The sequence below is a fragment of the Melanerpes formicivorus genome, unplaced genomic scaffold (assembly GCF_026170545.1).
Source record: "Melanerpes formicivorus ecotype bairdi unplaced genomic scaffold, bMelFor1.0.p_v2 SCAF_21, whole genome shotgun sequence".
Taxonomy (NCBI): Eukaryota; Metazoa; Chordata; class Aves; order Piciformes; family Picidae; genus Melanerpes; species Melanerpes formicivorus.
In genome coordinates, this window is record NW_027142373.1 from 9,383,079 (window position 1) to 9,395,850 (window position 12,772).

General features: G+C 54.2%; 1 protein-coding gene across 2 annotated transcripts in view; it reads right to left on the reverse strand.

Annotated features, from left to right (window-relative positions):
• Window positions 1–2,890: 2,890 nt before the first annotated feature.
• Window positions 2,891–12,772, reverse strand: part of MGAT5B (alpha-1,6-mannosylglycoprotein 6-beta-N-acetylglucosaminyltransferase B) — a 79,623-nt gene continuing 69,741 nt past the window's right edge. For both annotated transcript variants that reach the window (XM_068151433.1, XM_068151434.1), the window contains exons 15-17: window positions 5,601–5,675; window positions 4,738–5,012; window positions 2,891–3,512 (exon numbers count right to left, since the gene is read on the reverse strand). In XM_068151433.1, coding sequence (XP_068007534.1) covers window positions 3,314–3,512; window positions 4,738–5,012; window positions 5,601–5,675 — 549 coding nt within the window. In that variant the 3' untranslated portion in view covers window positions 2,891–3,313. The remainder of the gene's footprint in view (window positions 3,513–4,737; window positions 5,013–5,600; window positions 5,676–12,772) is intronic.

The following is a 12,772-nucleotide window of genomic DNA, read 5'->3' on the forward strand; positions in this document are numbered from 1 at the left end:
ACACCCAGCATTGGTGTTACCACACCAGTCAAGACTCCACCTTGCCCCTACATGGGGACCAATCACAGAATCACAGAAACACTCAGGTTGGAACAGACCCTCAGGATCACCAAGCCCAACCCAGAACCCTACTCTACAAGGGTCACCCCTAAACCACATCCCCAAGCACCACATCCAAGCCACCTTTAAACACATCCAGGGTTGGTGACTCAACCACCTCCCTGGGCAGCCCAAGGTATTCCTCTTGTCCCAGCAGCTGGGGCCCTCAGGTGGAATGGAGCAGGAAGGGCTGCCCTGAGCACCCACCCTCTGGCCCCTGCATCCACAAGCCATGTGTCATCACCCATGTGCCAACGAGAGAGGCATTTCCCCAGGCAGCAGCCTCCCTCAGGGCAGCACTCAGAGCAGGACTCAGTGCCAGCTGACAGGGCAGGGACACAACAAGCAATAGCAGAGCATAACTCAGCCCCATCACCCAAGTTTACAGCCTGCCTCAAGATCCAACAAGGTTCCAGACAGATCATTATTTCCCATGGCAGCAGCAAGGGTGAACCAGTCACCTTTTATTTCTGCTTGGAGGGAAAAAATGGCCCTGTCAGGGGCTAATTTGGGCTCTGCAGTAGGTGCTGGGCTGCTGGAAGAAGGCTGTTTCAGAAGCAGCTGAGCAGAGCCAGTGGGAAAAGCTGCCCAGGGAGCTGATGTGCAACCAGCACTGCCTCAAGAGGCAGCCCCAGCCTCTTGGCTGTGAAGTGCAAACTTAGAGCATGAGGAAATGGCCTCAAATTGCAGCAGGGGAGGCTTAGGTTGGATATGAGGGAAAATTTCTTTCCTGGAAGAGTGGTCAGGCATTGAAAGAGGCTGCCCAGGGAGGTGGTGGAGTCACCATCCCCAGAGATTTCTCAGGAGTAGACATAGCACCCGGGGACACAGTTTAGTGGGCATGGTGGTGTTGGGTTGATGGTTGGACTTGATCTTGGAGGTGTTTTCTGAGTGAAACCATTCCATGCTTCTATGATTCTGATTATCTGGTCCTCACAACCCTGGGAAGTGAATTGCTGGTGGTTCCTGTTTGCAGATCCTCATGGACCAACTCCTGCCTGCCCAGCACTCAGAGGGAGCCTGTGCCAAAGCTTTGAGAGTGAGATGAAAGGTGCTGGAGGAAAGCAGAAGGTATTCTTGTTCAAGCTCTGCAAGGGGAGGCTTGTGCTGCTTTTATTTCTACACATGCTGGCTTCAAGACACAAACATTACTGAATCAATCCTTCCCTTGTCTGGCCTCACAGGCAGGATGAAGGCTGCCTACACAGTTTTGCATTGAAGATGACAAATGGCTGGGAGATATATAAGGGCAGCATCTCCAGCTCCTGGCTCAGGATGGGGCCAGTCTCACCATGGTGAACACGTGAGCTTGGCTGGAGGGATGCTCAGAAAACACAAGCACCATGCAGCATCCAGTTTCCCAGGGCCAGGGCAGAGAGCTGGCAAGAGGAGCTAGGGCTGAGCTGGGGCCTGCCTGATGCTGCTGCACAGCTGAAGGAATAGGGTTGGGTTTCCATCCCCCAAAACTCATCTGCAAGACATCAAGCCACAGGGAGGACAGGATGGGGCCAGATGGCACAGCTCCAGCAAGTAGCTGAGTCACCAGGGAAACCTCACACGCTCAGCCAGCCTTTTGCCAGTGGTGCCCAGTGGCAGGGCAGGAGGTAATGTGCACAAAGTTGAATGCAGGAAATTCCATCTGAAGACGAGGAGGAACTTTTCTCCGGGGCTGCTAGAGAATTGGAGCAGGCTGCCCAGAGAGCTATTGGAACCTCCATCTCTGGAAAGATTCCAAACCCACCTGGATGCCATCCTGTGCAGCCTGCTCTGGGAGGTCGACTAGATGATCTCCAGAGGTCCAGCCCCTGTCATTCTGTGATCCTGTTAGTCACCTTGGACCAAGGAACACAAACCTGGCAGGGCCTAGGACGCTGTGGTGACACCACCATGACAGGCTGCCACCCCACCAGCCAGGCCAGGAGCTCTTCCATGCAGAAAAGGCTTAGGAGGGAGTTCCCACTCCATAACTTTCCAGTCAGAAGCTTTATGGCACACAGGAGTTTCCCCATCAAATGCCTCCAAGTGACAAGAGTGCTGAGCACCAGCCTTGCTCCAGTGAGCAACCCTGGAAACCCAAACCAGCTCATCCCAGCAAGGGGACATGCCAGGAGCAGAAATACCAGCAGCAGTGACAGCTCCCCTGAAGTGAGATGAATGACATGAAGAAAAGCTAAGGAAGAGAAGACCACACATGGAAGGTCCTTGCTTGGAGCTCACCTTGTCCCATGGCTGTGACATCTGGGGCACAAAGAGCCAGGCTGCCACTGAGTTGTCCCCTTCTCACCTGCTCCTGGTCTGTGCCTGCTGGCAATTCCTTTTGGCTGCTGTAGAACATCCTCATTCCTGCCTGTTCATTCAAACCCAGAGCGTTCCCCCCACACCTCCACTGCTGCCTCCAACACCTTGGTCCCTGGAGGGATGTACAGCTCCATGCACATCCCAGTGGTGTGAGGAGCGGCCTGGGGCACTCACTTCAGGCACCTCTACCTCACCAGCAGCATTGCTCCAGGGACCAGCATCCTTCTTGGGAGCCCTCCCCAGCCCCATCCTGCTTTCACTTCCCAAGGACAGCCTGGGGGCCACCAAGCCCCTGTTGGCTCTCCCTGGGGGGCATCGTGGGTACAGCCCCTGCTGAATCCACCCAGCCCCTGCTGAATCCACCCAGCCCCTGCTGAATCCACCCAGCCCAGCCATTCTCTTTGGGCTTTTGTTTTTAACCCCTCCAGGCACCCAGAGCTTGCCCCCCCCCCCCCCCCCCCCCCCCAGCTCTGCCCAATAACTCCCACAGAAGGACTGGGTGTTGCTTCCCCTTTAATTTACCACTCATCAGGGGGGGAGGGTTAAAAAAAAATAAAGGAAATTCAATAAATAAAACAACCTCGGATGCTGGCAGAGGATGAACACCCTGAAACTGCAGTCTGCTGGTGGCTTGGCCCATTGCCACCCCCCCTCCACACCACCCCATCCCAGCGCCACCAGGTCCAGGGGGGTTCAGATGCGGCCGGACAGTGCTCCTCGAGAAGAAATGGAACCAAAAGGGCGGGACATGGTTATTCACAGTTGACTGGTGGACAAAACAACCCCCAGGGTCCGCCAGCCCCGGCTGGGCCGCCGGGAAGGACCTGCGCCACCTGCCTGGGCTATTGCAGCAGCTTTGAGTCAAAGCCGCTCGTCGCAGGCTGCGCACGGCGCACCCGGCGGGGGGCAGGGCAGGTCACAAGCAGTCCCTGCACAGAGCCACTTGTCCTTTGCGGTAGTCGCGGCAGGGGCAGAGGCGCCGGTACTTGGTGTTGTAGCCTGCGCAGCTGAAGAGCAGAGGCTCCTTCTGGAGGTAGCACTCGTGGACGTTCTCAGCCACCGCCGGGTAAAGGTGGTTCATCTCGTGTTCCGTGCTGTCACAGGTGATGCTGAGCCTAGCAGGAGAGACAAAAGTGAGGGGCTTTGGGTGAGGACACTGCCTGGGGTTTCACCAGAAGGTTTTCAGGGCTGTTCTCTCCTTCCCAGGGAGGTTCCTTTGCTAAGTGTTGGGCCAGGTCTTTGCTGGTTGGACTACGTTTACGTTGCTGCGTTTGGCAGCCCTGGTCTAGATGTGAATGTTTGTCACCAGCTCAATGCACCATGCAGGAAGGGAATGACCCTTGCAACTCAAAGGTCCTGCAGCCCACACACTGCCCCAGCCCTTGTGTGGGCTGTGGATGGCTCAGGAAATCATGCACAAAAAGCCACCCAAATATTTTAGATCCCCTCAATGACCAGCAAGTCTGTCCGCTCTCTGTGGGCACCCCACACAGCTGCTAATGTCCAATGGAAGGGCACAGGAGTTCAATGGATAGCCATGTGTCCCCTGCCAGGTGAGCTCACCCAGCAGAACCAGGGTGGGCATCAGCAGACAGCTGAGGAGCAGCAGAAATGCCCAACATGGATCTCACCATCCCTCTCCTCCCGCCTGTGCCTGCAGCCGCAGATCCATCTGCTCCACAGCAGCACTGGCATTGCCCTCCCACCTCGCAGCTGGAGAGCCCCCAGGCCAGTTCAAGGTCTGGAGGGCATCATTGATGCAAGAGAGTGAAATCCAAGCCCCAGCTCTCATTTATCAGATGGAAACATCAGCAGGACTCTCAGCATCAGCCTGACCAGCCCGAGAGCAGTGTCAATGCTCAGGTTTTAATTGCCCAGAGAGCAGCACAGAGCTCAGTGCCAGATTTGGACTCAATTAAAATGTCCTCCTCTGTGCTCAAAAGGCTGCTTTATAGAGCAGGACTTTAAAAAGGAGAGGAAGGGAGAGACCATGGAGGAGGTGGAGAGCAACAGGGTGGGAGAGAGGTGGAAACATGCCCTGAAGGGCTGTCACTGCCTCCTGAAGTGTGAAGCTGGTCACAGAATCAGAATTGTTAGGGCTGTGACCAAGTCCAGCCATTAAGCCAGCACTGCTGAGTCCAATCTAGTTAATTAAAGCCAACACACGCAAGCAAAGGGCCACCCTGCACACAGCACACACTCTGCCCTGGGCATGAGGGCACCTCAAGGGCACTGCTGGGAGAGCACAAGGAGAACGGGAGCTAGGAACGGGAGAAGCAAAGGAAACAGCATCTGGCTGATGGCCTCCACCAGCAGCTGGCTGAGAAGGTGAGAACTCACTGGAGAAACACCTCCTTCTTGTTGAGGAAGCTGAAGAAGGTGGGCTCACAGACCAGCCCGTGCCGCCGGCAGGTCTGGGTGCAGGAGTGCTGGGGCTCCGACACCCACGCCTGCAGGGAGGCCACCGGCGGCCAGGCGCGGGGGGCCCGGCCGGCGCTGGGGGACCACACCAGGTGAGTGGAGTTGGGGGACAGGGCCAGAGGGCTCGGAGAGCTTTGCATAGCAGGACTCTTGGCCTTGGGAGGCAGAGGAGGAGATGATGTAGTGCAGAAATCCTGGTGGGAGAGAAGACAACGGGTGAGTAGCCAGCCACCCTCCACCTACCCCGCCCAGCATCTTCGCTTCGTGACAAACCTCCTCCAGCCCCTATCTCCTGGGCCACTCTGCCACCAGGCCACTGTCTGCACAGGACTAGGGCCTGGGGTCCCTCAATGGGGGATGGGGAAAGGAGGTTGCTGGTGGGACGTGAGGATGCTTGGGCTGCTGAGTTTGCTCCTCAGAGTGAAGTCACCTGCATGCATAGGTGGCATCTCTTGCTGTGGGGGATGAGGGCACTGGCCCTGCTTCTTCTCCTGATGCTGCCTTATTCTCTGCAGCAGAAAGGTCTTAACCCAACCCCAGCACCCCCAGCCACCCTCCACCCACCCCCCAGCCTCTTTACTTCATAACAAATCTCCCCCAGCCCCTATCTCCTGGTCCACTCTGCCATCAGGCTAGGTCTGCACAGGCTAGGTACTGGGCTGCCTCAATGTGGGTCTGCACTGGGTGAGCAGGAGAACAGGAATGGTCCCCTATGGAGGACAAGGATGGTTCTTTAGGGAGAACATGGCTGGTTGGCCAGGAGAATGTGGATGCTCCCCAACCTGGTGCTGAATGTAGGCATGGATCCGCTCCAGCATCCCCTCACAGGTGTACTCATAAGGCAGGTAAGGGTCCACCTGTGAAGGGGGAAGAGCAGAACACAGGCAGCAAGCAGGGACAGCCTTACCCTCCCCTTGGGCCTGGGCCAGCAGGGCTCTGGGCAGTGGTTCTCCCCACACCTTGGGTCTGTCCACCAGAGCAAGCAGGGCAGAAAACTGGGACTGGAAAAGCTTCACAAGCCACCAAGTGCTAGAGAAAGTGGTTGGAGTATTAATTTGAGTTGAGCTCATGCATTGGTGAAAATGAAGTCACCCTGTGCTATTTTAGTCTCACTTCTCTTCATTTTGGTAAGCCCTAAAATAAAATCACTCTTCATGCAATAGGTCACTGCCAATTAAAGAACAAACTGTTTCAGCCCAAGGAACTCTGCAGCTGTAGGCAAAGGAACAGGAATTTTAAATACAAGGGAGGCTTAGGGCTGGTAAAGATGCTGAGCTAATCCAGAGCATCCTCTGCTCCTGCCTGCCCCAACCTCAGCACAGCTCTGCAGCCCAGGTGGGAAGGTCCAGGCTTCACTGCCCCAGCGCTAGAATCCACCAAGCTGGCTGCTGAAGAGCTTGTGGCTGGGGCTGGCACAATCCAGGGAGAAAGCTTCTCGCTTTGCTGGGGCTTTGCTGCCCAGAGTGGATGGCTGGGATGGGCTGGAAGCTGATCCCTCTCCCAGCCCCAGATGCTCTGAGCTCTGGGACAGAGCAAACATTGATGCCCACGTCTCTGCTGGTGCTGGTGCTGCACCCCCACACCAATAGCTGCTGTGTATACAGAGCCAGCAGCATTTGGACCACCAGGTATTTTTACAGTGAGTTATGAAATCTTGATGACCTTCAGAAGACTTCTGCCTGCCCTCACTTCCCAACATCACATCTCCCTGTCCTGAGAGTCACCCTAGGGGCTGGGTCAGCAGCATCCCTCATACGAATGTGTCCCTGGCACAGCAGCAGCAGCACAGGCTCCAGGGCAAGCAGGCAGGAGGCAGGAGCAGGCAGCTGGACTCTCTTTCTACCAGCATGGCCAACCTGTGGCCATTGCCCCCATTGCAACAGTGATTGTCCCCATGGGAAGAGTGCTGCCAGGAGGGCTGTGGCCCTGCTGCACTCCTCCTCTCCAGAGCAAATTCTTTTCTAAGGACCTGTCTGCCCTGGGAGGACAGATTTGGTTTCTGTGTTCCTTTAATTTTCCAGAGAGGAGTTACATGCACTGCAAGACGTCAGTGCATGGAAGGGGCTGGGGTCCTGGGACCCCTCCTCTCCCCTGTGCCTCTGTGCAGAGCTTCATGCAAAAGAAAGGTGAGAAGCAGAGAGCCCTGCCTCTGGAAAACACCGACTCTACTAATTCCTGAGCTCTGCTCCTCCAAAATAGCTGTCTCCTTTTGAAGTACCTGTCAAACCCGAGCTCAAAGGCTCAGTCTGCTGAGAAGATCCCTCTAAGCATCTCCCTGCCATAAATATCCCACCTGAGAGCTCAGCCAGGCTGGGGATGACAGCTGCTCTGTCTAATTACAGATGTGCAGACGCTAATCAGGGCTGACGCAGCGACGGGCACTGCTCTTGCCTCTGAATTGCTGATGGGCTCCCAGCTAAGCAGGGCAGGAGCTCTCCACAAAGCAAAACTGCTGACCTCAGGTGCACAAGGCTGGGCTGGATGCTGCCTGGTGTTGAGCTGGGGGAGATAAACCACCCCTCGCTCAGCAGCACCGGGGCTGGGTCTCCTCTTAGCCCTGCTTTGGTGGCCACAGTGCTGGGGGCTTCTCCCTGTACCCTGTCACACCAGGCAAGGTGCAGATGTAATTCTGTAAACCAGCCTCTTTCCCCCCAAAACTCTGCTGTGGGATGCAGCATGTGCACAGTGAGGGTGGAGGCAGAAAACACCCTTGCTCCTGCATGTACACCTGAAGGTGATGCTCTGGGCACGATCCCACCTGCCCCCAAGCTCCCAGGAGCCTCAATGCATCCAGGAATATCAGGAGGCTGTGACTGGAGACTGCTACAGCCCCCACTCCTCCAACCCAAAATACCTCCAGCTGCCCCCTTTAACTCTGAGGGCTCCCCTAAAGTCTCTATTTCTCCTCTGCTCCCCTTATCAGGATTCAGCTTATGCACCCAGGACTGATAGAAGATGCCAATTTCAAGGAGCTAATTGTTTAATTAAAAGCTGGCAGACTTGGCCTCCTCTTGACAGCCACTTTGTTAGTGCTGCTCCCCATGCCAGGAGCTCAGGATCTCCTCAGCTGGGAGGGAGGAGAGGGAGGAGAGGGAGGAGGATGATGAGAAGGGGGTCTTCAAGGTGGGGCCCACTGCATCCCACTGCCTGGCATAGTGATGCACAGGATCCCATGGGAGGGAGCAAGAGGGGTTGGTGAAGATGGATTTTGCCATAATTTTCCCCAGGCATCAATGGGGAACACTGAGCCAGAGCTCTCCAACCTCAGCCCTCTCCATCAGCCCCATTGGGGTCAATGGAGAGCGCCAGGGGCGGAGAGCTCTGATGCTCCCCAGGACCACGAGAGCTCTGGTTTTACAGTCTCCAGCAGTAACCCCAGAGCTGAAGAGAGCAATGAGCCTCTTTCACTGGGAAAAAGAAAATAAATAACATCCAAACATCAGGAGTCAAATAAGTAGAGAAATGATGCAGTTCCATGCCACACCTGACAGCCAGCTGGGAAGGCTTCACCCAGCTCTTTTTGCTCTGATGTTTCACAGTTTGCTCTTCCAGGCAGAGTCTGAAGTGTGTAATTTTCCATTATACTCCTGTGTGTTTGACTTTAATATAATGAAGCCTTCTCCCTTCACTACCCCCAGAATATTGGGTCTATTAAATTGCCTGTGCAGGGACTATTTTTGACAACGGAAAAAGCTGAAGGCCAAGAAAATGGCTCTGCCTACCACCCTCTCTCCTTCTCCAGCCTCTCATCGCCAGCTAAGGGCCTTAATCCATCACTGGGATGAGCCTCCCAGCATCTCCTTTCCTAGGGGGACATAACTTGTCTCTTCATCCTGTGTGACTCTGCTGGGATTTGATCTCTGGGGTTTGGTCCTTCCAGGATTTCAGTTTTCCTTATATCAGTTGTGACCATCAGGGAAACCCAAAAGTGCTCCAAGGGGGATGAATGAAAGCAGCAGAGCTTGCCAAAACCCTTCCCCAGCCATTGCAGAGTGACCTGAAACAGGTGCCACCTCCAAAAGGATGAGGGAGGGGAGCACAAGGGCTTTTCTTGGGGGAACAAACCCATATTGCAAACCCAAGGCACATCCAAACCATGATCCACATCTCTCTCCAGAAGGAAGGAATTTCTTTCAAGCAAATCTAGGTTGGTGAAGGATGCTGGCTGCTTCTCAGCTGCTTTAATCACACAAACACAGCAGCCAGCAAGGCCAGCAGACCCAGCCAGCTCCAAACAACCAAAGGAAGCTCTGCCAGCCTGGTAAGAGCTGGGGCAGAGCTGCAGCTATAAGAAAGGCACATCCCATCCCAAGCTGCAGCTCAGGGTGCCTGAAGTGTAAATGTGGACTACTGTACAGCCACACTGGCAGCAAACCAGCCAGTGTCCCATGGGCAAAGTAACACTGAAATGCTGCTGAAGCATGAGCAAATCCCCCAGAACCACCAGGCTCTAAAGCAGGGTGAGCTTGATGGGCAGCTTGACCAAGTATCTGAAGGGGGCCTACAGGAAGACTGGGGAAGGACTTCTCAGGATCTCAGGTAGTGATAGGACTAGGGGGAATGGAACGAAGCTGGAGGTGGGGAGATTCAGGCTGGAGGTGAGGAGAAAGTTCTTCCCCATGAGAGTGGTGAAGCCCTGGAATGGGTTGTCCAGGGAGGTGGTTGGGGCCCCATCCCTGGAGGTGTTTAAGCCCAGGCTGGATGAGGCTCTGGGCAGCCTGATCTAGTGTGGGGTGTCCCTGCCCATGGCAGGGGGGTTGGAACTAGATGATCCTTGTGGTCCCTTCCAACCCTGACTGATACTATGATACTATGACCAGAGCAAAATTACTTCCAGTTTCATGAAGCCAGCTTCCAGGGCTATGGAAGAGCTCCCAGAGCTATGGAAGGGCTCCCAGCACCCTGGTGCCTGGCATCCTAGTTCCTGGTCTCTGGAACCCTGGTTTCCAGCACCCTGCTTTCCTTCAGCACTTGGCACGGCATGGCTGCCTCTGGGAAAAGCTGCCAGCAGAGGAGACAGCACTCAGCTTCCCACAACATCCCCCAAAATGTTTCACTGAGTGTTGGTAGGAAGATGCAAAATGAATGCTGTGGACAAGTGAATTTTCAGCCACACAACAACAATAGAACAAAACCTTTTCAGGTCAGTTTTCACTTTTCACCACTTCCATCCCTCGAGGAGGGGAAAAGCACCAGGGCTCAGATTTGGCAGCTGGCTGGAGCTGGTGAAGCAAAGGGAAATGCATTGCTTTGGATCCAGCCATCCCCTCAATAACCTGGCAGGGTGTTTCCAAACAGTGGCAGGCAGATGGGAAACAAAAGTCGTCTGATTTCATTCCTGTGGTGTGGAAATGAAAACGTTTTGACTGAAGGAGTGAACTGATGGTGGTTGTTCTGGAACACAGAGAAATCAGATAGTCTGATAACAAAAGCCTTTGGGGGAGTGGAGGGAAGGTGTCAGGGAAACAGAACACAGAATTAACCAGGTTGGAAAAGACCTCTGAGATCATCAAGTCCAACCTATCACCCAACACCATCTCATCAACTAAACCATGGCACCAAGGTCCTCATCCAGGCTCTTCTTAAACACTTCCAGTGATGGTGATTCCACCACCTCCCTGGGCAACCCATTCCAAAGGCCAATCTCCCATTCTGGGAAGAACTTCTTCCTAACATCCAGCCTAAACCTCCCCTGGCACAGCTTGAGACTGTGTCCTCTTGTTCTGTCACAGGTTGCCTAGGAGAAATAGTTTATCATTGAGTCAATCATCAGTAAATTTGCAGACAACACCAAGCTGGGGGCAGGAGTTGATCTGTCAGAGGGTAGGAGAGCTCTGCAGAGGGTCCTGGACAGGCTGGGCAGAGGGGCAGAGTCCAAGGGCAGGAGATTTAACACATCCAAGTGCCGGGTTCTGCACATTGGCCGCAACAACCCCATGCAGTGCTACAGGCTGGGGTCAGAGTGGCTGGAGAGCAGCCAGGCAGAGAGGGACCTGGGGGTACTGGTTGACAGTAGGCTGAACATGAGCCAGCAGTGTGTCCAGGTGGCCAGGAAGGCCAATGGCATCCTGGCCTGTATCAAGAACAGTGTGGCCAGCAGCAGCAGGGAGGTCATTCTGCCCTGTACTCAGCACTGGGTAGGCCACACCTTGAGTCCTGTGTCCAGTTCTGGGCCCCTCAGTTTAGGAAAGATGTTGAGCTGCTGGAAGGTGTCCAGAAAAGGGCAACGAGGCTGGGGAGGGGTCTGGAGCACAGCCCTGTGAGGAGAGGCTGAGGGAGCTGGGGTTACTTAGCCTGGGGAAGAGGAGGCTCAGGGGAGACCACCTTGCTCTCTCCAACTCCCTGAAGGGAGGTTGTAGCCAGGTGGGGGTTGGTCTCTTCTCCCAGGCAAGCAGCACCAGTCTCAAGCTGTGCCAGGGGAAGTTTAGGCTGGATGTTAGGAAGAAATTCTTCATTGAGAGAGTGATTGCTCATTGGAATGTGCTGCCCAGGGAGGTGGTGGAGTCCCCATCATTGGAGGTGTTTAGGAGGAGACTGGTTGGGATGCTTGGTGCCATGGTTTAGTTGATTCCATGGTGTTGGATGATAGGTTGGAGGCAATGATCTTGAAGGTCTGTTCCAACCTGGTTAATTCTATTTATTCTTTACTTTAAAACCTGCCCTGCCCCTGGGTTCCTGCTGGTGCTTCTGCTGTTTTCAGTTCCTGCTGCAAACAACAGTACTGTAGAGACAAGACACCAAAGGATTCCTCAAGCCAAAGCACATAATAAGGCTTTTAAACTTGGAAGGCAGGGTCAAGCTTTAGGCTTAATTGTTTCAGCAGCATCTCTAATAAAATAAATGTAGCTATTTGAAAGGCATAAAGAAAGTGGAGGTGGGAATGGGGGGGGAAAGAAGGAGTTGCTGTAAGTTATTCACACTCACTCCTTGCTCTGCTTCAGCAGGATTTACACAATCTCTTTAAAAACAAACAGAGAAGCAAACTGTGGGATTAGCCCAGCATGCTGCTTGGTGGGAAGGAATGATTTCCCTCCAGAGCCACTTGGATGTTGTCAGAGCAAGTGGGACACCAGCAGCTGGTTTGACTCAATGGAGGCAAGCTTTGGATCCCAACTTCCCAGCAGTTGTGGGTAATGGTGGGGAGAGAATCATGGAATTGGTTTGGTTGGAAAAGACCTCCAAGATCTTTGAGTCCAACCATGGACCTATGACCACCATCAGGCTCTGGGCAGCCTGATCTGGTTGAGGATGCCCCTGCTGACTTGCAGAAGGCATTGGATTAGGTGACCTTCAGAGGTCCCTTCCAACCCAGACCATTCTATGATTAAACCACATCCCCAGGTGCCATGTCCACGGGTTTCTTGAACACCTCCAGGGGCAGTGACTCCACCACCTCCCTGGGCAGCCTGTTCCAATCCCTGACCACTCTTACAGGAAAGACATTTTTCCTAATCTCCAACTTAAAGCTCCCCTGACACAATTTCAGGCCATTTCCTCTCGTCCTATTACCTGATGCTAGAGAGAAGAGACCAACTCCCACCTCACTCCAGCCTTCTTTCAGGGAGATGTAGAGAGAAGTGAGGTCTCCCCTCAGCCTCCTCTTCTCCAGACTCAGCACAGAGATGGGTGGCAGCTTTAACTTCCCCACAGTCCCACAGGAAACAGAATTTATCCAAGCATATGTGGTGTCATGCTGGGATGGAAAACAGAGAGCAGCTGCCTTGGGATGCCTGCCCATGGCTCCTGCCCACATGCTGTGCCAGTTACAGCCACCCTTTTTCCATCTTAGCTTCCCCATCAGCTGTTCAGCAACCAGAGAAAGGTCCATTAAGGAGGGGAGGCAGGACATGTTGTGACTGCAGCCCAACTGCACTGCCATGAAGAGTGTGAATGAGAAGAGCAGAGACAGGAGTTCATCTCTGGGCAAAACAGGGATGGGCGCAGCAGCAGCATG